At 44.2% G+C, this 25,420-nt stretch overlaps 1 protein-coding gene across 3 annotated transcripts in view; it reads right to left on the bottom strand.

The window, feature by feature from the left end:
• Positions 1-25,054, bottom strand: part of ZIM2 (zinc finger imprinted 2) — a 75,157-nt gene extending 50,103 nt beyond the window's left edge. Inside the window, exons 1-6 of one of the 3 annotated variants that reach the window (XM_042970670.1) lie at positions 24,977-25,054; positions 20,920-21,422; positions 18,674-18,774; positions 16,700-16,826; positions 13,774-13,866; positions 10,282-11,393 (exon numbers count right to left, since the gene is read on the bottom strand). In XM_042970670.1, coding sequence (XP_042826604.1) covers positions 10,411-11,393; positions 13,774-13,866; positions 16,700-16,826; positions 18,674-18,774; positions 20,920-21,319 — 1,704 coding nt within the window. In that variant the 5' untranslated portion in view covers positions 21,320-21,422; positions 24,977-25,054 and the 3' untranslated portion in view covers positions 10,282-10,410. Of the gene's footprint in view, positions 1-10,281; positions 11,394-13,773; positions 13,867-16,699; positions 16,827-18,673; positions 18,775-20,919; positions 21,423-24,755; positions 24,822-24,976 lie in introns of those variants that run through there. The other 2 variants (XM_042970671.1, XM_042970672.1) reach the window with 2 other exon arrangements.
• Positions 25,055-25,420: the final 366 nt, after the last annotated feature.

Raw genomic sequence — 25,420 nt, 5'->3', positions numbered from 1 at the left:
CTCTGTGTCCCTACCTGGTCAAGGCATGAGGGTTAGAAACCAGCAGAGGATCTGACCCCTAGTGAGTCAGATGCGCCAAAATGGGGCCTACGGAGCAGACATGGCCTGCAAAGGTTCTCTGTTCCTGCTGGGTTTTTTAAAATTAGCTGTCCCCATTAAAATATTGGGAGATGTCACATACAAATTGAGCATTCCAGCTCAATTTTGATTTCTTGAGAAATCAAAAGATTCTGTAACAGGAGGTTCTTTGTTTGGGGTTATGCCCCCTTCCTCCTCATGACATTGCCCATCCTGCCCCCTGGCTCCCTTAGGTGCGCCTCATGGAGGTTCTCTGCCGCTCAGATTGCTTCTTCTCTTTATTCCAAGCCTATCTTTTTACCTGAGAGGCTGAAGTGGGTGAGGTGCCAGGCAGTGGGTCCCGTACTTCCTTCCTCCTCCAAGATCCCACCTGTAGGAGACCTAATTATGGCCTGGGCGCCAGCACTGAACTCAGAGCTTCCCAACTGCAAGCGTCAGGGGGAGGAGAGATTCGAAGCCGAGGTGGGGGCACGGTTGACCCCACTGAGGTGGCATTCGTAAGTCTCTGTGTGGGCGCACACACGCACACACACCTACCCTTACTGCTAGGCATCTCTGAATTTCCTGGGGAGAGAGTCCCCGGCTCTTATCAAGAGCATCTCTGGCCCCCAACTGCTTCTGGAAGTCTGGGGTTTGGTTGGCTTGAAGGCATGCAATGGGGGCAACACTGAAGTGACCCCATTCCTGGGATGCTGGCTTTCCTTTTTTATATGAGAACTGTAACAGAAAAAAGAAAAGCCCTACACAAGGAAACCCACAACTGCAACAGTATTATAGGAATGGCTGAGGAAAACCTGTGACCTGATGAGAAGAAAAGTATAAAACCCTCATCAATACACGAGTTTGAATACATGAAAGGACATGAAACAATGTTAATTCTTTCTGATTTATTTATAAGTTTACTAGTCACCCAAAGGCCGTTTTTAATTGATAAACATAAGTGTTCATCTGGAAGAATAACAATTCTATATTTTTCATATAAAATACATATAAATACACTTTAAGGCACAGTAATAGAAAACTCAACTATAAGGCTATAAAGAAGAGTACAGATCTAAGATACAATAGGGCAACAAGCAAATGAAAGTAGATGGTCCAGATACTAGATTCCGCACTATACAACAATATGACTATGAACCATTTACTGATAACTGATGTTGAGGCAATTTACAATGGGTAATTTTGATCTTCTCTTCATGCAATATACCAAAGGGAATTCAAGAGTAGTTAAAGGAGACTTAAAGTGAGGGGTGTCTGGGTGGCTCAGTCGGTTAAGTGGGCAACTCTTAATTTTGGCTCAGGTCATGATCTCAGTTCATGAGTTCGAGCGCCACACTGGGCTCTGCGCTGACAGCATGGAGCCTGCTTGGGATTCTCTCTCTTTCCCTCTCTGCTTCTCCCCTGCTCGAATAAACTTTCTCTCTCAAAATAAGTAAATAAACATTAAAATAAAATAAAATTATGAGGGGTGCCCGGGTGGCTCAGTTGCTTGAGTGTCTGACTTCAGCTCAGGTCATGATCTGGTCTGTGGGTTCAAGTCCCACGTTGGGCTCTGTGCTGACAGCTCAGAGCCTGGGGCCTGCTTTGGATTTTGTCTGTCCCTCTCTCTCTGCTCCTCCCCTGCTCATGCGGTCTCTGTCTCTCAAAAATAAATAAACATTAAAAAAAACTAAATAAATGCAATAAAAATTGGATGCACTTTCCCCTATTAAATTAGCAAAGTGAAAAATGCTGTTAATACATAATGCCAACAAGGATGTGTGGGACAAACACATTACAGGCAGCAGCGCAAACTGGTGTAATGTTTTCAAAGGAGCTTGGATGCATCAAGAACCTTTAAACAATCATAGCCCTCCTGACCCAGTGATTCCCCTTTGGCAAAACCTATCTGAAGGAAAGAATCCTAAGTTTGGGAAAACATTTCAAGCACCAAAATGCTCATTACGGTATCATTTGCAATTATGAAAAATCAGAACTAAGTCAAACATGCAGACAACACAGGGAAGGCCCCACACAGAAAGCTCTGGTGTGGCTATTAATGAAGTGATAACAGACAAGGGGGTGAAAGAGCAGGGTGTGGGTGTAGGACTGGGTGGAAATAAGATCCGCTATTGCATGCATGGAGTGAGCACAGCTCCATGAAAACTTTAAACACCTTACAATAGGTAATACAGTCACATGGGTAGAAACGGCAGAGGTACTGTGAAAACCAGACCTTTCCCCACTGCTCTCCAGGGGCAACCATTTTCATGAATCTAGTTATCATTTTTAAATTATAAGAAAAAGGTGTTCATGGTGCTTGGCGGGGGGTGCACAGAGGGAGGAGAACTCTACCTTTCTAAGAAATACAAATTGTCTTTTTTTTTAAATGTTTATTTATTTTTGAGAGAGAGAGAGCAAGCAGGGGAGAGGCAGCGAGAGAGGGACAGAGGATCCAAAGCAGGCTCTGCGCTGACAGCAGCGAGCCCAGTGTGGGGCTTGAACTCAGGAACCATGAGATATGACCTGAGACAGAGTCAGACGCTCTACCAACAGGGCCCACCCAGGTACCCCAAAATACAAATTGTCTTTAATGAGCCAAGTATTACTTTAAAATGGAAAACATTAACCCTTCAGAAGTGCACACTTCAAAAAAAGAAAAGTGAGTTCAGGCAAATCAATAAGAAAATGCATGAAGACCCAACAGCTAAATAGGTACAGAGCCTCAACTGTTCACAAAGAAATTTAAAAAAAACATACGGGGAAAAATTCATTAGTAAGCAAAGACTCACTACTTTGGCTTATCAAATAGGCTGAGTTTTTTGTTGGTTTTTTTTAAATGAGTTATCCACCAGCTACTGGGAAAGCTGTTCAAATGCTTATTTACACCAGGTGCTGCAAAGACATTCCTTTGCACATACAAACTTTGCTCAGTTGGCCTTGTCTGCCTGGAGTGAAAGATTCTCCCAGTGAAGTAGACACAGAGCATAAGTGATAAGCAGCACCTGTCAGTGACTCAGGAGGGAGGACGGTTGTCACTTATTTCCCACCCATGGACCTCCCGGCCTCCCTCTGCTACAAATGGCATTGCCCCTCCAGACACAAATTCATCAGGCTCTTTCTCCAGAGCCACAGAAATGTTCGTCACATCTCATCTAGTAATATCACTTCTTTGAAATCTAAGAAAAGTATAAATACAATGCTTTATGTTCTCTGAATCAAACCTTTATATAATTAGCCATTTTTTGAAAATGTGATTATGAAATGAGAACTTCAGATTTGCAACATGTTCTGAGAAACCTTCACCCAAAGATAAACTTCTTTGTATAGAGAATCGTTTTACTAAATGATAAAATGTGTTTCAATGTTTAAATCTGGTTTACGATTCTGTAGTTTGCTGTCACTAAGAAAACCTTAAAAAGTAAGTGAAAACTACATGAAAACAAAGCATTATGTAACAGCAGCTACTGGTAGCTGAGTATCTACTATTCACCAGACACCATTGGGCTCTTTTACACAGATGAGCCCCAGGCCTTTGGACAGTTCCAGGGGGAAGCACTGTTACCCCATTTCCTAAGGAAACAAGGTTTAATCAGTCAGCTTCCAAGAAGGGGCAAGATTTGGTGTGGGTCAGCCTGGCTCCAAAGCCCACACTCTCTCCTCTGCCAAGAGCTCTTCTACCTGTGAACAGGACTACATTTCTGGGCTTGTACTTGTTGAGATTCTGGGACTCAGGAAATTGATTAGCCTTGTTTTCCAACATTTTCTTTAATATGCTTCATATTATTTGTTTAATGAGGAAAGTAAACCTAATAAAACTATGTTAAGGGGCACCTGGCTGGCATAGTTGGAGGAGCATATGATTCTTGATCTCGGGTTGTCAGTTAGAGCCAAATATTGGGTGTAGAGATAACTTAAATAAATAAATAACTTAAAAAAAAAAAAAAACTATGTCAAGAGGTGTCTGGGTGGCTCAGTCGGTTGTGTCCAGCTCTTGATTTCAGCTCAGGTCATGATCTCATGGTTTGTGGGATCAAGCCCACTCAGGCTCTGCATAGACAGCATGGAGCCTGCCTGGGATTCTCTCTGCCCCTCCCCTGGTCAAGCTACTTTGCCTGTGACTCTTTCCAGCTCTGACCTCACTCCTATTATTAGATGGGTTCATAGTGAAAATTCTTCAAGGAGAAAAGGGGTGTGGAAGAGAGTAGTTCCCTAGAGAAAAAAATCACAACTTTCAGACCTTGCTGGGATGAGGCCAGGAATGTTTCTAAAACCTTCAAGATACACATACCTTTTGGCCCAAAAATTCCTCTGCTGGGAACTCCCTCTTAGGAAATATGACTATATGCAAAGACAATAGAGCAGACTGATAAGGGAAATGCTAAGGTCCAAGAGATAGCAGGGAAGTGTAACTATAGCAGTAATGTGCACACAGAGACAGATTACAAGCAACCCCAGTTTACAACCTTAGAAGGCTAGTGAAGTAAATCAGGATACATCTACGTAACCAAGTATGAGGCAGTCCTAAAAAACAAAAGTTAGGGGCATACTTATGGATATGGGAAGATGTTCATGGTATATTAGAATAAAGATTACAACCTCCAATACAGCGCTGATATGATTCTACTTCATAAAAATATTTTAATGTAAAAATCTATATAGATCTATGCATAGGAAAAAATATCTGGACAATTTTCTATCCCTTTTAGCAGCAAGTATATCTGGGAGAGAGAGATACAGGTATTCAAAGAAAAACATGTTATTTTATAATCTTCAAGGAATAAGGGCGCCTGGGTGGCTCAGTCAGTTAAGCGTCTGATTTCAGCTCAGGTCATGATCTCACAGTGTATGAGTTTGAGCCCTGCATTGGGCTCTGTGCTGACAGCTCAGAGCCTGGAGCCTGCTTCAGATTCTGTGTCTCCATCTCTCTCTGCCCCTCCCCTGCTTATGCTCTGTATCTCTGTCTCAAAAATAAATAAAAACATTAAAAAATTTTTATAATCTTCAAGGAATATGCATTACATGCATAATCACAAAAAAAATGCTTAAAACATGAGTGTTTCGAAATTTAAAAAATTAGCCCAAATAAAAGAGTAGTGCCCTATCAGATGTCAGGAACTGCATGGGAAAAGCAGGGAAGCAGGAAAGCATTATCCTCAGAAGCCCACAAGGACAGCAGCAAGCTGAAAGCCAAAATAACAGGCTGAGATACGCACCATCTCAGTGAGCTCGAGTCTGTAAAATATGGAAGCTGTGGCTTATACATCTTCTGTGTGTTCCAAATAGTTCAGGGGTGACAGGCAGGGTGAGCGATGCCATGCTGTCACCGCTGCCAGTTTGGGTACGAAAAAAGCATCAGAACAGACTTAGTCAAGCTGTGCTCCCTGACTTTCTCTAGTTAAGGCTCCTCAAGAAGCATGAAGCCCTGGCCCAGGGTTCTCAACAAATGGCCCACCCTGAGACCCCTCAAGAGTCTCCACTACCTCTTAATTCAAGGGTCTAAAAACTAGGCTGTAGTGATGAAGGAGGAATGCAGAGAAAATCTAGAAGAGGTAATGAAGAAGGAACTAAACAGCTGGCCTCTGTATAACCCAGAGGTGGTGAACGCTTTGAAACCTCACTGTGACTGGTGCAGTGGTGCAGAGAATGACTAGAAAAGGCTAGGCCTTTGGGAAAAACCAACACCATGTGCCTCCTGACAGAACATAATACAGCGCACAAACCACCCCCCACCCCATGACGTACTCTAGCCAAAGAAGTTGAAGATGAATCTAAATCTCGGATACTTAGAGCTAACTTAGAGAGGAAGGAGCTTAAGGAAACCATGGGAAGCAGACACATTCAGAAGGGGGGATATCCCACAGGATAACAGGCAGTTTCTTCCAGTATTATTTGCATAATCACACAAAGCTTTAACAGAAAAACAGTGCTAGAATGATGGCCCCTGGGGCTGGGGAAAGGGAGAAATGGGGAGTTACTGCTCAACGGGCATAGAGTTTTAGTTTTGCAAGATGATAAAGTCCTGGGGATCTGTTGAACATAATGTGACCGTAATTAACACTACTGAACTGCACACTTAAAAAATGTTTGAGATGGCAGTATCCAACTCTTGATCTCAGGGCTGTGAGTTCAAGCCCCACACTGGAGCTGTAGAGATTACTTAAAATTTTTTTTTTTAATGTTTATCTATTTTTGAGAGAGAGAGACAGAATGCAAGCAGGGGAAGGGCAGAAAAAGAGGGAGACACAGAATCAGAAGCAGGCTCCAGGCCCTGAGCTGTCAGCATAGAGCCCGACGCAGGGCTTGAACTCGCAGACTGTGAGATCATGACCTGAGCTGAAATCGGACACTCAACCGAGTGAACCACCCAGGTGCTCCTATAGAGATTACTTTAAAAAAAAAATTTACTACAATTTAAAATAAAAATGTTTTAAAATAAAAGTGCTTCCAAATTAAAAATTAAACCAGGTGTGCCTGGGTGGCTCAAGTCAGTTAAGCATCACAATTTGTGAGTTTGAACCCCACATCAGGCTCCATGCTGACGGTGCAAAGCCTGCTTGGGATTCTCTTTCTTTCCTTCTCTCTCTGCCCCTTCCATGCTTGCTCTCTCTCTGTCTCAAAAATAAATAAGTAAACTAAAATTAAAATTAAAATTAAAATTAAAATTAAAATTAAACCAGAACATAACAGTAGTACCAAAGCTATCAGATATATTAGGAATTGGGTGGGGAGGGGAGGAAGGTATATCTCTATCCCAAGGATCACATAAAGCATTAAAACATAAGAGGAGGGGTGCCTGGGTGGCTCAGCCAGTTGGGCATCCAGCTCTTGATCTTGGCTCAGGTCAAGATCTCATGGGTTCATGAGTTCAAGCTCTGCATTGGGCTACGCAATGTCAGTGCGGAGACTGCTTGGGATTCTGTCTCCCTCCCCTGCCCATGTGCTCTCTCCCTCTCTCAGAATAAATACATTTTAAAAAATAATAATAATATAAAAAATTTTTTTAAACTTAAAAAAAATAAACTTAAGCAAAATTAAAAAGAGGAGACTGCTGTAGATTAAGACTCGAGATCAGACAACCAAATGCAATTTGTGGACCATGTTTGGATCTGATTCAAATAGGCGAACTGTAAAAAGACATCTTAGCAACAACCAGGGAAATCTGATTATGGCCTGGGTAAAACCCTTTGTTTGAGGTGACTTAATATTTTCCTTTTAAAGTAGTATATTAAAGTTTCAAAAAACAGGGATGAGACAATTGAAAGAAATGTATTAAGTGAATCACAATCCTGATATAATGCAGATTTTGCAAAAATGGTGAAGGGAGAAGTGGAATGACTGAGATTGATAAGAGCCTGAATAAACTGATAGCCTTGGGGAAAGAAGCAGATTTCACAAGACAGGAGAGAGAAGCCATCAAGAAGTTACAGCAGGGTTTACTTGGAAGTGAAGGGAGAGAGATTAAGGAGGGTATAACAAGTTAGAAGTGTTCAGAAAAGAATGGGAGCTTGCTGAAAAGGTCGAGGAGCCAACATGACAGGGTTGGAAGCTGGCCAATGCCATACAGCCAAAGCTGAAAGAATCTGAACAAATGAATACCAATAGTACTAAATTACAACCCATAAGATAAAGTAAATATCCATGAATCCATACTGCTATAAAAAACATAACTGAGTAAATAAATAGGGAAAGCAACTCTTCCTCACAGGAGAATTCTAATTACCACGTGTAGAAGGAAGGAGAGAAATAAAAATTCACCATTGCTATTGCAGTGACAGTAGAGTAATAATGCACAGAGTAACAATGGCTGTAGACAAGATCCACTTGCTAGATGCTAAACTTTAGTGACTTAAAGTTTGAGGAGAAGCTGGATACAGATGGCCCCCGATTTATGATGGTTCAACTTATGACTGTCTGACTTTACAATGGTGCAAAAGCAACATGCATTCGCTTGAAACCATACTTCAGATTTTGAATTTGGATCTTTTCCCAGGCAATCGTATGTGGTACAATACTCACTTATGATACTGCGCAGTGACAGCAAGCCCCAGCTCCCTGTCAGCCTCGCAACCAGAGTAAACCACCAGCACACAAACATTATGTACCCATGCAGTCATTTTGGTTTTCACTTTCAGTACGGTATTCAGTAAACAACATGAGATATTCAACACTTAATCATAAAATAGGCTTTGGATTAGATAATTTTGCCCAGCTGTAGGCTAACATAAGTTTTCTGAGCACATTTAAGGTGGGCTGTGCTAAGCTATGATGTTCAGATTAGGCACATTAAATTAATTTTTGGCTTACGATACTTTCAATGTATGCCAGGTTTTATCAGGAGAAAATCTCACTGTAAGTCGAGGAAGATCTGTGCTTGCATGGTCTCAAAGTTTCTCCAGCGAGAAATTTATTAACTACAAAGGGAAATCAATCGCAACTTTACAATAGAAAAACCCAGCGCACGCCATTTTAAATCCAGGCATCAAGGCTAATTACCATCACCATGATGAACGAGATGCATTGACATCGTTTCCCCTTGTGGTAGTGGTGACAAGATCATTAATCAGTTTATGGTGTGTTGAAGAGGGGACTGTGATTAGAAAATAGGGCCAGCCCATGAGGTCTGTTTCATCAAGAACTTTGGAAATGAAGAAGGGGGGGTGTGCAGCTAACGCTCATTTGGCTCATCAAGTTCTGATGAGTCCTGTTTGTTTTTAATTTCATGACTTTGGAGCCGCCTATTGTAAACCAGCCTCAAAATGGCTGGAAGAGAAAAAGCTGGGCAGCGAGTAACAACAGCAACAACCCCCCCTCCAGGCAAGGAGTCAGGTTCTGGGACTCCAGGTCCAGCTGGTTACCATGTGTCTTTGTATTTGACCAGCAGGCAAGGCAGTGATGGAGAGCCTTTATCATTATAGCAATATGGTATTAAAGAGATTTTTAGTGCAATTCAGGGCTCATACCTTTAAAAGGAAGTGTGTTCTGCATTGCATTAGGATTTTAGGTGAAGTCGGCATGCTAACATTGCCAGAGCCCAAGAAAGCTCTCAAACAAGATTTGTTTAAAGGGGGGAGAAGGGAAATAAGAAACCACAACCCCTCAGACAACTATTGGAAACTACCAAAAAACTCTACTTGATCAGTAATGGTTTTATGATCTATAAGAACAATTACAAGGAAGTGTTTAGCAAAAATATACTTTCACAAGTTAGCATCTCAAATCCTAAATCCTGAGAGAAATGGCTATCAAAACTTCACCCTAAGAAAGCTTTCTGAACCTCTAATACTGTGAGTGTCTTCCTCTGATTTCACATGAAACAGTGAAACTGCTCAAGAGGAAGGTGGCTGAACTCGGTATCCTACTGTACCTGTTCTTCTGAGAGGATATGGCAGGAATAAAGAAAGCCTGGGTTGAACATCAAAATATGAAATAAATGTCTCATGAAATCGCAAAAAAAAAAAACCCACAGAACCTGGGTTTAGTTCCTACTTCATCCCTTACAACCTAGGTCACAACTGACAACTTGGGACTTTCAAGTTTGCTTTACCTATAAAAACACAACAGATGTGCTCACTAGGTACACTGCAGCATTCCTTAAAAGATCAAATAAAATAATATACATGGCAATGTTTTGTAAATTATGACGTACTGTGTAAATACCAATTACATCAGCTTTGTGGCTAAATTACTATAAGCACAGCTTGAAAATCTTTTTTAACCATGCTCTGGGTTGATGCATCCCACGTGGTGATGTTACTGTATGTAAACACTTCTAGAAAAACTTGGGAATAGATTGCCTGCCTGGAGCCCAACTGCCAGTCACAAACTTTTTGTCACGGTGTCAAAATGAAGGTTTTTCCAATAAGATGAAAACAGAGAGGGAGGCAAACCGAGGGAGGCGGGGTGTTGGGTGAGGGGATGGGCTAATGGGTGATAAGCATTAAGGAGGGCACTTGTTGAGATGAGCACTGGGTGTTATATGTAAGTGACGAATCACTAAATTCTATTCCTGAAAAACAGACTACACTATATGTTAACTAACTTGGATTTAAATTTTTTTTTTAAATGAAGTTTTTCCATCTACGAATACCACCAAAGAAAGGCAAAATCTATTAGCTTCTTTCCTATGCAACAAAGATATTCTTTGTAAGGATTTTCATCTGTGTGACTACTGACACATGTGCTGAATCTTCTTTTGCAGAAAGACTGTTGTATACCCTTGCAACTATTCGCCATTTTAAAAATCACACCATGATGAAATTGTGAGGGATGGCGGAAGGCCTTCTCACATTCAGAGGGTCTCTCTCCAGAATGAAGCCAACGATGTTGAGAATGTTCTCTGACTAGAGGTTTTCAGTGGGAATTGCACTCATCAGCTTTCTCTTGAGAATGGAGCTGATAATGTTGAGTGAGGTAGGAGGGTCGGCTGAAACATTTCCCACACAGCTTACACTGGTAAGGCCTCTCTTGGGCATGGATTCGATAGTGTTGAATGAGGTGTGAAGTCCTGCTGAAGGCTTTGCCACAGTCACAACACTGACAGGCTCTCTCTCCGATATAGTCATGTTTCCGCTGATAGCGAATGAAATACGTCTTAGTGCGGGGCAACCTAGGGGGAAGAGCTTTGGCTGCCTCGTGGGCTTTGAGATGTTGGAAAAGATGCACATCCTGGATAAAGGCTCTGCCACACTGGAAACATTCGAAGTAGTCTTCCTGACCCTGAGTTCTTACACGGCCACACGTGTTTGTGTGCCGGGTGAAAGACTTTCTACCTTTACTGCATCCACGGGACTTCTCACTGGAATGAGTCCTCTGACGTCTGGTGAGGTGTGGCATGAGGTTGAAGGCTTCTCCACATCGTTTACATTCAAAGGGTTTCTTCCCAGCATGCAACTGCTCATGTCTCTCACGAGCTCTTTGGGTGATAAAAGTTCTTTCGCAAAATCCACATCTGTTGTCTCTGTTCTCTTGGAGCAAAGGCTCATCAACCACTGGCTGGGGGCTGGTGACAATTCCAGGAGTAGCACATTGCTGGGGGTCCTTTCCTGGAGGACCTTCTGACTGTTTAGTGAGATCTGAGCTTCTTTCAAAATCATCACTGTCACGGCCTCTTTCCTGAGCGGGGGTCTCGGGCTCACTCATCTTTATAGGACTTGAAAGTTTCTCCTGGTCGACCTGGTACAAGTCTGTTGGACCATCAGGAGAAGACTCTCCTTCGTGGACACTGAAGAAGTTACCTACCTGTAAATCCTCCATTCCCACCCCCAAGGATGGCTTTTCCACAGGCAGGCTTTGCTCTGGAGTTAGATCTTTGGTTTTAGGTCTTTTTTCCCCATCTAAAAGAAATGTAAAATTTCCTCTATTCTTTCCTCACAGAGACACATTGTAGAAACCGAAGAAAGGGAACAAAAAGAACTGGTCTCCCGCAGATTGACAGGGATTTAAATGTTTTGCTAAAAGTTTGGATTTTCTTCTGAGAGTAGTAGTAGTCAAAACTTTATGCTTTATACAAAGGCGACCCCCTGGGTGGTAAAGAAACTGAAGCCAAGGAAATCAAAGTTGGCATCCTGGCAGACATCACGGGGTGTGGGCAGAGGACAGATGAGATAGCAGAGCCAGACTACGATCAGGCACGCATCAGGATGGGGATAACCAGACCCATCACAGTGGATTAGATGTTTCGGGAAATGGTCTTTGAGGAGCTGACTCAAACATGGAGGACTGAGATAGCTGTTCTGCCAGCTCTCCTCACAGAGTCCCCCAGACCTGTCCTCTACAATCCCAGCACCGGCCTCCACGAGCTTTAGCCTGCAAGAGCAGACTCCCGACTGGTTTCTCTGCTGCTCTTCCTAAAGCCCATTTTCCACAGAATCGCCAGAGCGGTCTTTCTAGAACAGTGCTGCCCAGTGGAATGCCCTGAAATGAGGTAAATCATCTATATTTTTGCCGTCTGATACGTAGCCACTAGCCACACATTGGTAATGAACACTTGAAATGCGGCTGGTGTGACTGAATTTAAATTTATGTACTTTTAATTGGTGTAAATTCAACTACATGTGTCTAGTGGCCACTACATGAGACAACACAATTCTATGGTGTCAATAATAACACCTCATTCCATGGCTCAGAACCTCTGTCTGTCTCCTCAACCTCATCCCCTGTCCCCTCCACCTTACTCAGACCATATTGCTTTTCTTCCTGTTTCTGGAACACCCAAGCTCATTCCAACCTTGGGGCCTCTGAATTTGCTATTCCCCCTGCCTGTAACATTCTCCCTCAAGATTTCTATGTGGCTCCCCCTCCGTCTCGTTCAAATATTCCTCAGTGAGTTCTTTCCTGACGGTCCTGGCTTCAGCAGTCTCCCATTTGTCACTGTCTGCTTTACACTCAGACTCTATTCTTTGCCTGGGTATCAACCATCACCCCCATTAGAAGGCAAGCTCCATGGGGAAGGGATTTGTTACTGTATCCACAGAACCTAGCAGGGCTGGCCCACCACAGAGGCTCAGTAAATATGTATGGAATGACCGAGTGAGCCAAAGAGTGAATGAACAGACTAAAGAAGACACTGAAGGCAACACAGAGGCAGGTAGAAGAGTCCCCACGGTAGATCCTTGAATTTTATTGGGACATCCACTTCTCTGCCCACACAGGACAAGGCAGGGAGGGCTGCACTGATCAGCACTAGACTGGGCACAGCTACTGGTTCAGGAGTGGGACAGGACCCAAATGGAACACTGAAGCTTCCTCACTCATGACAATGCTTCTTGGACTCACCTGCTTTCTCTTTCTCTTTCTTTCTCTGTCTCTCTGTCTCTCTCTGTCTGTCTCTCTCTTTCTCTCTCTCCTTGCATGGAAAGAAGAAAGCAGATCTAGGATTTGTTGGCAGAGTGACAAGAGGAAATGAAAGTAGGCCTTTGATAACATCACTGAGCCCCCATTTCCAATGATCCCTGAGGTCCACATGAGCGGTACTGTAAGCTAATAATCCCCCCTCCGGCTTATACAGTGTTGGTGTGGTTTTCTATTGAGAGGCACTGAAGGACAACGACGATCCTGGCTGATACACAGTGACCCAACACAGAGAAGGAAAGGATTTCATAAAGATGGCAAATGTTATCATATTGTAGCCACAGAGTTGGAAAAGGTAAAGTCTAGAAGGTTCTTGTCCTGAAGTCATAACGATGTTGGTAGAACACAGTGTGAGAGAGGGAGAGGGAAAGACAGAGAGTGTGTGTGTGTGTTGGCAAAGGTGGGGGGATGGAAACGAGATTGTGGGGGTAAAGGAGGGAAGGGGAGGGGAGCCTCTGCATGTCAAATCTGAAGACCTGGCATGAGGGAACATAGGAGGCAAGTGGAAGGAAGAGTGGTGTCATGCCAAGGTTTTCTCTTGTCTGAGTTAAAAAGGAAAGACCTGGGACTTCTAGCTGCAGAGGTAAGGGCGTGAAAAAGCGCAGGGGTTGGAACACTAGAGAAAAGGGAAACGGCGTTCCTGGAACCAGGGAGGAGAAGAGCTCAGTCAGCAAGAAGAGAAGACAAAAGGAGGTACTAAGTGCCCACAGGGGGTGAAGCCTCGAGAGCCCTGAGTCAAGCGCGCCTACCGGCCCCCTCCCTGGCCTGAGCGGACCCTGAGGAATGCCCTCTGACCACAGCTCCCAGCCCCCAGCCTGTCTTCCCACGATTCCGGTTTCCAGAGGCTCTCTGCTCTCTACTCACCGTGATGCATCTCTGTATCGCTGTCTTCCTCCCTCACATGTGACTCCTCCTCTTCCAGCTGTGAGATAATGTCGGGTTTAGAGAACTGGTACCCTGTTGAAGAAGGAGACTCATAACTGGGGGATTCTTCCCTGACCCACAGCAACTCCCAGCCTAGGCTCTAAAGACTCTGCGATAATAAGGAAGATGCAAATGCACAAGAAAGAAAAATGAAGCCCATTTCTAAAGCCTGATCCGGGCCCAAGGGACAGGTGGCATTGTCTGGAGCATTTTTGGTTGTCACAAGTTCAGAGAGGAAGGAAGGCTATTGAGGCCACTAAACATCTTGAAATGCCCAGGACATTCCTCCACAGCAAGCAACGATCTGGCCCACATGTCAGCTGTGCCACGGCTAAAAAACTCTGCTCTAGAATAAAACCTGAGGACAGTGTGCTGGGCCCTCTACTTCAGCCTGGGGGATCTGACGTCATAGCTGCTCAAAAAGTAAACGACATGTGGTTCTCTTCCTCCTGTGATACCTTCATTCCCTTGGTCGTGAAATGCTCCTTTTCCCCTACTTCTTTATTTCGCAAACTTAAGTCATTTGCATACCACCTGCCATGGTCTGGATGCTCCTGTCCCTGTAAAATTCATATGTGGAAATCCTAATGCCCAGTGTGGTGGTGATAGGAGGTGGGCCTTTGCGGGGTACTTCAGTCATGAGGGTGGAGTCCCCATGGATGGGATTAGTAACGCTATAAAGAGAGGCTTCAGAGAGATTCCCTGGCCCTTTCCACCAAGTGAGGAGACATCAAGAAGCCTGTGACCTAGAAGAGAGCCCTCACCTGACTGTGCTGGCCCCCCGATCTTGAACTTCCAGACTCCAGGACTGTGATAAATAAAGATCTGTTGTTCAGAAGCCAGCCATTCTGTGGTGTTCTATTACAGCAGACCAAACGAACGAAGACAGCACCTCGTTATTTCCTTGCTTACTGTCTGTCTCACTGCACTGGCATTAATAACATCCACAAGAACAGGAATCCTCATCCATTACCTATACCGCAACCTGGCACGCTGACAAATTTATTACTGACCCTCCCATTTCAGCCCTATCTGTGTGCCATTTATAGTAGTGTTTAGTGTTTAATACTTTTATTTCTTTTTAAAAAATGTTTATTTATTTACTTATTTTGAGAGAAAGAGAGCATGTGTGCACAAGTGCACAGGGGGAGGGATAGAGAAAGGAGAGAGAATCCCAAGCAGTACACAGCCTGGTGTGGTGCTCAATCTCATGATCTGTGAGATCATGACCTGAGCCGAAATCGAGTCGGACACTTAGCTGATGGAGCCACCCAGATGCCCCTTAATGCTTCTCTTTAGATCACCTCTTTTTTTTAACTTAAATACACTTAATTTAAATGGAAGCTTTATATCAACGTTAAAAACAGAAACCACTGTTATTTTCAAAAAAAGAAAAAACCCTTAAGGTAGTAGAGCAATAGCTCCACCAGAAATGAAGGTTACTGAGTGCTGCCGGTCTAAGGCTTAGGGCCTCAGGTCTGCTCTCTCTTTACTCAGATGGGAGACCAACAAGATTTACTACCCAAAATACCCTTGGGTCTAACCCACCATACCCACCCCACACTTAGGAAGACAACATCCTGGGTGATATGTAAGATCTCAACTAACCCCAAACCTTCAGTGATGCAAGTGGTCAAAGCATCACAAGACAGAAATGCCTCTGGGTCACCGCATGAGGGCTGAAGAGGTAAAACTGATTTATTCCCTCTATTTTAAGTCACAAATATGGTAACTGAGAGAAGAGTTACACTGGAAAAGGCACTCTTTTTTGCCTTCTTCGTGACCAATAAAAGTCATGGTTCACATTACACACTCTTGTGCCAGGTTTGAGGTAAGGCACCCCCAACCCCTGCCCCACCCCCCAGGTCTCTGACTTCACAAGGACCAGAGCACCAGCTTGCTGCCAGTGGAATGCTGTTTGGTTTTGACTGTGTGTTTCAGGAGACCTCAGGGCCCCCAAAAAAGCTACTAAAATGAGGATCCTGACACTGGCAACAAAAACATGTAGCCTGTCAGGAGAGGCAAACCACCTTGCCTCTGGATGTGAAGAGAGACTGGGAATCTCTGACTCTAAAAGTTTAAGTCCAGCAGAAGCCTTTGGAGCTCCTGAAAGTTTCATCGATTCCTTCGCGCATTCAAAAAACATCACCACGTGGGTTGCCTGGGTGGCTCAGTCAAAGTGTCTGACTTCAGCTCAGGTCATGATCTCACAGTTCATGGGTTCGAGCCCCGCATCAGGCTCTGTGCTGACAGCTCAGAGCCTGGAGTCTGGTTCAGATTCTGTGCCTCCCTCTCTCTCTGTGCCCCTCCCTGGCTCATGCTCTATCTCTCTCTGTCTCTCGATAATAAATAAACATTAAAAAAAATTTTTTTTAAATCACCATGAGCCTTCTACTGCACCAAGACCTGATGAAACAAACCCATGTCTGGCAGTACAGCTATTTAATTTCAGGGAACAGATCCTGGGGCTGAACCGCTTAGGGTCACACCCCAGTCAGCCACTTAGTAGCTGTGTGATTTTAGACAAGTAATTTAACTTTCCCAAGACAGTTTCCTCATATGTAAAGTGGCAGTAATAAAAAAAATAACAAGAAATATATCTCCCCCTCACGGAACTAATATGAGGAATAAAGGAGTTAGGACAGGTGCAGTGCTTAGACTAGTGCCTGATAACACATATTAAGTACTCAATGTTACCTCTATGATGAGTAACTGAATTTTATATTAAAATACTGTCCCTGGTCTGGGTTGAGATTCAGACGTGGTGAATCACCGTTACAGACGGTCCTGACGTGAGGAGAGAAAAGAGGTGAGAACTACTGCCTTATCAGACAGAAACCAAGTTCCATGGAGAAGACGGCCTTACCTAAGGAGACCAGGTTCCTGTAATTCTCCAGCATCACCTCCCGGTAGAGATTCCTCTGAGCAGCACTAAGGTAGGTCAGTTCCTCCAGGCTGAAGTCCACAGCCACATCCTGGAAAGTCACCAACTCCTAAAATACCAGAAACAATTCTAAATGATCAACATCCAGAGATTATCCTAAGGGGGGAGAGGAATCTGATGAGAGAGGACTGAACATAAAGCATTCAGACCGGCAGAAAGCTTCTAACCCAAGTGTTGTAATCCAGAGGGTGTAGGGACTTAGTAAAGTACCCTTCTGTCTTGAAGTACAAGGAAAGAGGGAAAATTTCTAAGACAGTTCCTGCTGCTAACTACTACAAGTTTGGATTGGAGGAAGAAGATCCTTTTAAGCCACCTAATAAATAAATAATGAATATGCGTAACTGGAAGCTGAGCAGTATACCTCAGCCTCAGGAATCAGAGACTTAAGTTTAAGTCCTGGCTCTGGTTCTTATCGTCTTTGTGAGTGTGGGTACTGAAGCCTCCGTGACTCATCTGTAAAACCCAAAGAGCTCATAGATATTCAATCATATTAACAGAGAAATGCAAATAAAAACAACAAAGTACCATTTATATCCATGCAACTGACAAAACTTAGTAAGTCTGACAATACCAAATGTTATCTAGTATGTGGACCCATGGGACCTCTTGCTAGATGCTAAAGGAAATGTAAACTGGTAAACTACTCTGGACCCAGAAATTCTATTCCTAGGTATATTTGTTCATGTGTATTTGGAGACAGATATTCTTAATAGTGCTGTTTGTAACATCCAAAACCTGGAAACAACCCAAATGTCCGTTTAGAGTAGAAGAAATGGTAGAGTCACAGAATGGAATAATATTCCAGCAATGCAAACCAATTAACCACAGTTACACACAACCATCTTGATAACCTAAGGTTAAAAAGTGCATACTAGAAGACTACATGAGAATATGATACACACTTTATTAATACACATCTCTTGTGTTTTCAGGAAAACATTATGCAGATCAATGAACAACTGATTTAAACTAGAAGTCATGTACTGACTGCCCAGCAACTACAGAGGGGTTTATCTGGCTTTTATTATGATTTTTTTATTATTTTAAATATTTAAAATTCATATTAACTGCCAACACCAAAAAAAATAGTAGATTTAATATTATTAACTGGAGTTTTAAAACCAGAAGTCAGAAGACCGGAGACCTGAGCCCACATTCTCACATGGCACCACCCACTGAAGCTGAGCACAGCTGCTCCTTAGATGGACACTGTAGGGACAGAGGGCCACTCACAGGAGCAGATCTTCTAGAGCAGTGTTTCTCAAACTTTTTTTCCTTGTCTCTCCCCTCAAGGAATCTTTTTAGACTATTTCTTCCTAATCGCCAACCCCCATGAGGCTTTTTTCTGGTTCTAAAGGAAACGCGGTGTATTGATTTCATTAATTTCATTATTTATGAATTCATAAATTCATTAATTCCATTAATTATCATTTAGGTTTCAAAATATGATTTAACATGAACATTAAGGAGAGTATTTTTGAAAAAAAATAAAACCTCTCAACAGTACTATGTCCCTATATTAGCTGCCATTTGTTTCAAATATAAAGGAGCATAACAGTGCAAACCACATGAGGGTTGTTTTGAATAAGCCAACACTGGGCATAAACTGGAATACTAAGAAAACAAACAAACAAAACAATTAATGCAAGAAATAGAAAAAGAGGGAAAATGTCCTGGGATGGTGATTAAGAACAACAGAGAAAAATAAAGCAGAGAAGGATATAGAGTCAGGAACAAATTTTAAACAGGGTAGCCAGGGAAAGGCTCACTTAGGTGATACTTATATAAAGACTTAACAGAAAGTGAGAATGTGGTTTAACTGGAAAGGGAAGGTCTGGAAATCAGGAAGGTGAGATCCCCATTTGGAGAACGAAGTCAGAAGAAAGACTGACTCACCTGGGGTCCAGCAGATAAGGGGTTTTCAGACATCTCTGTGTCCTTCTTTTGTTTTCTGGTGTTCCTCTTTTCGGCAAGGACAAAGTCCTGAGCAGGGAAACCTTGAAAGGAGAAAGGAATGACCACGGAACTGAGTTCAGTCTGGCAGCACCCACAGACACAGAGAGTGGCTTGCCACCCCACATCAACCCCGCCCCTGCCATAGAAGACAGCAGCAGTCCTGGACTTCCTGTAAGAGAAAAACCAGAGAAATCTTTCCTCCTCTCAATATAGCAAGTTCCAAAAAAGAGCTCTGGGCGTTTCCCAGCTCTAAACCCTTCAATGACTCCCCACTGCCTTCCACATGAAGTGCAAGTTCCCTTTTTACCAGTGGTTCCCAGCCTCACTGTTCAGTTTCTCAACTGTAAGACGGAAATAATAATACCTATGCTCGGAAGGGATCTGATAAGGATTAAGCATTACATGTGCAACACACACACAAAGCATGTTAAAGTGGCAGCTCTTCAAGCTTTTCCTACATCTTTTTCATTCACTGATCTAGAAGACGGCCACCACATTCCCCACAGAAACCTGCACCTTGAAGGCCTGCCCTGCCTGTAGTCTCTTCCCAAGTGCACCTTTCATCAATCTGTTGTTTCTTCCTCATATCCTAGGGAGCTTTCTTTCCTTTTCCCTGAATTCGAGCTCCATTTGTTAATAGCTCTGGCCCTTTGGCCAAGTTTTTAACTTCTGGGGCAATATCCCCTATGTCCACCGGAGGCAGTATAACACTATGGTTGGAGTATAGATGCTGCAGCCAGCTGCGGGATAGGAATCCTGACTGCCGGGTACAATTGTGGGCAAGTTATGCAACCTCTTTGTGCCTCTGTCTCCTGTACAAAATAAGGTAGTAACTATTTCAAGAGCTATTAAGAGAAGTAAATAAATTAGTTATGTATAAAACACCTAGGATGTAGTACATTGGAAGTATCCAACGTGTTCGCTACTACCGTCTTCCAAATTCTTTCAAGGGATGAAGGTGCACAGAATTGGGTTAGTAACGATCCTTAATTCACGATATCCGTACTAAACCACGCATGACCCTACTTATTTTAAATGTATTCATTTACAAGTATAATTAATGCCTGTGAATTCACTACCCAACCCCCAATCTAGAACATTCCCAATAACTTACACCTGCTCGTGTGCTTTTTCCTGTCCACAACCCAGCCTTTTCTCCAGAGGTAACTGTAGTCTTATATTCATATTTTTTGTTCCTTTGTGTGCCTCTATCTCTCCCCCTATCCATCTCTCTCTCCCCCTCTCTCTATATAATACTCCTAAACAATACTTTGTTTTTAGTATCATTTTTGTTCAAAGGACTATGAGGAATAAATGGCTTTTTTCTTTCACTATTAAAATACCCTTCTTTCATTATTAAAATCCCAATCTGGTAACTTGAGTTTCCAAGAGCCCACATTTTGGTAGAGGTTAAACTTCCAGGCCTTGTTTATCTCACATTTTATACCCTCATTTTTCTGGCTGTGCGTATTGTTTTGTTTTGTGTTGGTACTAAAGTTTAGGCTGGATAATAAATGGAGCAGGGGGCAACAAAGCTGGAGAGAAGGTATACTCTCAGAGAAATAGTAAATATTAAAAACTTTTTTTACATTTATTTATTTTTGATAGAGAGAGACAGAGCACAAGTGGGAGAGGGACAGAGAGAGAAGGAGACACAGAATCTGAAGCAGGCTCCAGGCTCCCAGCTGTCAGCACAGAGCCTGACGTGGGGCTCGAACTCATAAACCGCGAGATCATGACCTGAAGTGAAGTCCAACACTTAACCGCCTGAGCCACCCAAGCACCCCAAGAAATAGTAAATATTAAAAGCAAAAGCCAAGCCCCAAATTTCTTCCATCTCCTATGAGGCAGATTAGACTGGATTATAAAATTCATTCACTTATTCTTTTGACAAATTTTTAAATGTATTTTGCTAGAGAGTACGCACATAAGTAGGGGAGGGGCAGAGAGAGAGCGAAGGAGAGAGAGAAACCCAAGCAGGCTCCACAACATTAGTGCAGAGCCCAATGTGGGGCTTGAACCCATGAACTGTGAGATCATGACCTGAGCTGAAGCCAGGAGTCAGACACTTAACCGAATGAGCTGCCCAGGCGCCCCTGACAAGTTTTTATTCATCTCCTTTTACATGCCATGCACACAGGGATGTTCAATAAGTGGAAATGGCAGTTGCTTCCTTCCTCTCTCACCTTTCTCCCCACATGCTTGGATCAAGCCGGCCACCAGGGCTCCTGCCTCCTTGCTGTTCTTAGGCTGTTTTGACCTCACCCAGGTCTGCACCTCCTCCGGTAGGGTGCTCAGAAACTGTTCCAGCACCAGTCGTTCCCTCATCTGCTGCTTGGTGTGGGTCTCGGGCTGCAGCCATTGCCGGCAGAGCTCCTGGATTTGGCTCACAGCTGGGTGAGGCCCAGTCACTGGAAGATACTGGAAATGCCTAAACGTTTCATGAGAAGCTTTCAGAGCCCCTGGACTGCTTATGGGGATGGTTTCTGGATTCTCTTCTTGATCATGTAGGTGGAAGAGCTGGGGACTCTTCAAGATAGCCAAAACGTCTGTCACGTGCACCATCTTTACAGCTTGGCCCTTCATAGGATGGAGATACTCTAAAAGGCAGGCTGCTACAGAAAACACTGGTGTGGAAGATGGTGGGTGGAACTGTAGCGGATGAAAACAGGATACGGAAACCCAGGACCTGCAGAAATCATGTAGAGAGACTCACAAATGGTCTGCACAGTTGGGACTGGACAGTGGGGTAGAGGTGATCTGAAGCAAAAGGAGTTACCACATTTCACACAAATGCCTAACTACACATTTACAGAAATTTGTACATCTCCAGATATGATGTTACTTCAGTCCCCTCCCCAGGTCTACAAAATTCATGGGCACAGGCTAGAAATATTTCAGAAATGGCACTGAAGGGAAAAGAGACTTGAACCTCAAAACACAATGAACTGTATTAATTTGATCCACAGAAGAACTTCACTTCAAAAAATAAATGTGTATTATACAAAATAAGGAAACAGCCTTTCTAAATTTTTTTAAACATTTATTTATTATTGAGAGAATGAGAGAGACAGAGCATAAGCATGGGAGGGGCAGAGAGGGGGGGGGGGGACACAAAATCCAAAGCAGGCTCCAGGCTCTGAGCTGTCAGCACAGAGCCCAACATGGAGCTTGAACTTACAAACCATGAGATCATGACCTGAGCCGAAGCCAGATGCTTAACCGACTGATCCACCCAGGTGCCCCAGGAATCAGCCTTATAATATGTATACCCTACAAACAACTGGATTCATTTGCAAAATATTAAATCAGTTAGAAAAAGGCAAATAAGAGCAAAAAAAGTTAAAAGATATAAGCAGGTATTGTGCAAGATAGCTAAATGGCCGAACAGACACAAAATGGGGCTCAACTGCATTAGTCATCAGAGAAACAGGAATCAAAACCACAACGAGCTATCACAACACAGGATGTTCTTGTTGAAAAGAATCAGACAATAGTAAGTGTTTTACAGGAGACAATTAAACATTTCATTTTAATTCTTTGGTCAAAATCCAGTCTGGGGTAAAGTATGAAAAGTATTTTTTTTTCCTAAAAATTTTCCTGCCACTACAAATAAAAATTCGCTATCCTCCTTCTTGCTTTAAAAAAAAAAAAAAATGTTTATTTATTTATTTTGAGAGGGGCAGAGAGGGCGCATGCGCATGCATAAGCAGGGGGGAGGGCAGGGAGAGAGAATCCCAAGCAGGCTCCCTGCTGTCCCCAAAGAGCCCAACAGGGGGCTTGAACCCAGGAACCAGGAGATCACAACCTGAGCCGAAACCAAGAATCAGATGCTTAACGAACTGAGCCACCCAGGCGCCCCTGTCCCCCTTCCTTCTTGGGATGTGTGACGTCCCACCCTGAATTGAACTTCCAGGTGTGCAGCCCAGGGAAGGACCCTAAGAAAGGATTACTAGAAATGAGTGTGGGATCACACCAGCCTAGCCTGCCTCCCTACACTAGCCAGGTTCAAGGCGAGTAGGGTGTAACAATTCTTCCTCCTGGCCCACAAAGGGAAACTATGACCTTGAAGGGTCAAGGCCTCCAGGTCTCAAGTACTGAAAGAAAGCTCATGGGCCTGCCTCCTCAGAGGGCACCTTCAGCATCCCTCCATTCTTCATAAATTCTTAACTCTCCTTCCCTTAAATTTTTATATTTTGGGTTTCAGCCTTATCTTATTCCTACATCCATACCATCCAAGTTCTAACCAATTACTTCATAGTTTTGGCACCTTCTATTTCTTCCCAACACTCTTTTACTCAACCTTTATTTTTTTAACTCTTAATACCACTATAATCATCTGCACAGAAAGCTCTCTAATGTCAATCAATTGTTTCACAACTTATTTCAGTTCTTTTCCATGGCCATTGGTTTACTTGGGTTTTCCACTTTTTGAACCCAAGTTTAAAAACATCCTTTTTCAAAAAAACCATCCATTTGCTTGAAATTGAAGTATACTAATACATGATTGCACACAGTATTCTCAGAATATTAAATCCCTTAAGTATGCAACTTTATCCTTTACTCATCAGTGATGCTGCTTTATTCCTAGGTTTTTAAATTTCTACTGTTTGTTCTTTATTGCCACTTTCTCTTTTTCACCCCAAGTACCACCTGCTAGTTCCAAGGCTATTATTTTTGTTTTCTCATGTATTTTTATTTATTTTCATTATTTTCTTACAACTTTTTTTAGAGTTTTATCATTTTTTGTTTGTTCATTTGTTTGGGGGAGTTTGGGAACCTCTTGAAAAAAATGTATAATTTATTTTCCTTCTTCTTGACTACTGAAAGCTGTTAATTTGGGTTATACATCAACATTTAGGGATGTCACCCCTCTTATTTTCATTATTTTCTAAATAATTCATAATTGCACTCCGGGAAACATGAGGGAAATCATGTTAAAAAGTAGTGACAAAAGCAGCTAAGGTGTTAAATATTTTTTTTTAAAAGGGGGGGGGCTAAAAAAAAGTCCCTATTTAACATGTTAAGAATACTTAAAAAAAAAAAAAAAAAAAAAAAAAAGGAGTCTCTTGATTTCAGAGTGGGGAAGAGCTTTCCGAGAAGCAGGGCTGAGTGTCCGGAGAGATCCCGGGTGGGCAGAGGTCTTGGTGGGAGGAGAAAGCAAGGACTGAAGGGAACGAATGGAAGAGAGGCACCGAGGCAAGAGAAAGGGAGTAAATCAAGGCAGGCAGGGAGCAGGGCAGAGCCGAGGACGGAGTGGGACAAGATAAAGAGAAGGAGCAGATGTGAGGCGGGGGAGTCACGGGCTGGGAAAAGAGGGTCATGACCAGGGCAGGGAGGAGAGACAGACAGGACTGGTAGAACTGAGGTAGAGGGGAGCACTGAGAGGGAGGAGCGTAGAGCTGAGGGAGGGTGAGAAGATGCCCTGTCTTCAGACCCGCCCTGGGTCTGAGAGCAGAGAGACATGGCCCTGATCCCGGAGAGGAAAGTCAGAACTGGGGGCTGGGGCCTGGCATGGATCGAGGGTGGGAAGGAGTCGGGGGGTAAGGGGGGGTGAAGGGGGCCGGGGAGGGGCGTGTCTTGAGGTCTATGGGCGGGGCCTGGCCCGAGAGGGGCGTGTCCTGTTGTTTGGGGCGGAGCCTTGGGTGGGGGCGGGGTTTCAGCCAGGGGGTGGAGCCTGAGGTCGGGCATGGAAGGACCTGTGGCTGGGGCGGGCCCTGGGCCGGAGGGAAGGGTCCTGTCTGGTGGGGGAGGGTGCTGGGGTCTGGGCCGGGAGGGGCGTGTCGAGGTTTGGAGGGGCGGGGTCTGTGAATGGGGGTGGGGCCGGCAGGCTGAGGGAGGACTTTAGCCTGAGGGCTAGGAGGGCAGTAACCAGAGGCCAGACAACTGAGGTCACAAAGGCGCAGAGAGGAGAGGCCACGCCAGGGCGCCGGTGTCCCTCAGCTCCCTGGTCTCCTCACTAACCCAGGCCCCTTCCCCACGAGGGCTACTTCCCGTCACCCTACACGGAGGCTCCACTCACCCCACTTCCTCCTCCCCAGGCACAGCTGCGCTGGGCGCCGGTTCGGTCCCACTGTGGCGTCGCACCTCAGGGAGGCCTGCGCCACCAGCCCCGGGGCTTCTCGCGCCCTCGGGTGCCCGCTCCTCGCTCTGCGTCTCCTCCAATCACGTCCCCCTCCCTGTCCCGTCCCGGGCTGCCCGCGCGCCGCCCACACGCTGGCCCCGACGCCCGCTCACGCTCACCTTGCCTGCCTGGAGCCTCGCCTGACTGACTGACCAGGTCGCGCTCAGATTTGGCGCCTACGTTGCGGCGCATGCGCCCTGCAGCGTCTGCGCGTGCGCTCTGTGGGGCCTGCGGAGCAATGCGCCTCAAAATCCAGGCCGCTCCTCGCTGGTTCCGCTGGGGGGCGCGGGAGGACACACATGACAGAGATGGGAGAAGGGGAAGAAGGAAGTGGCACCAGGGTCGCCTGAGTACTTCAGGTGCTTTCCTTGGCTTTTTGGTTCGTTAATATATGGTTTGCAGAGTTTTAGGTAAACCAACAGTATGAGGTGAAAAGTCTTCCTCCCCTCCCAGTGTGTATCCCATGATGAGGGAGTGTGGGGCAAGGTGAGGGCAGAGTACAGGCCAGCAGCACCCCCACCACCCAAAGTGGGATATGTGTGATATTCCTTGGACATTCCTGG

This window comes from Panthera tigris, chromosome E2 (genome assembly GCF_018350195.1).
Source record: "Panthera tigris isolate Pti1 chromosome E2, P.tigris_Pti1_mat1.1, whole genome shotgun sequence".
In the NCBI taxonomy this organism is placed as follows: domain Eukaryota; kingdom Metazoa; phylum Chordata; class Mammalia; order Carnivora; family Felidae; genus Panthera; species Panthera tigris.
The sequence above is the reverse complement of the archived record's forward strand: the minus strand, read 5'-3'. Positions and strand labels throughout refer to the sequence as shown.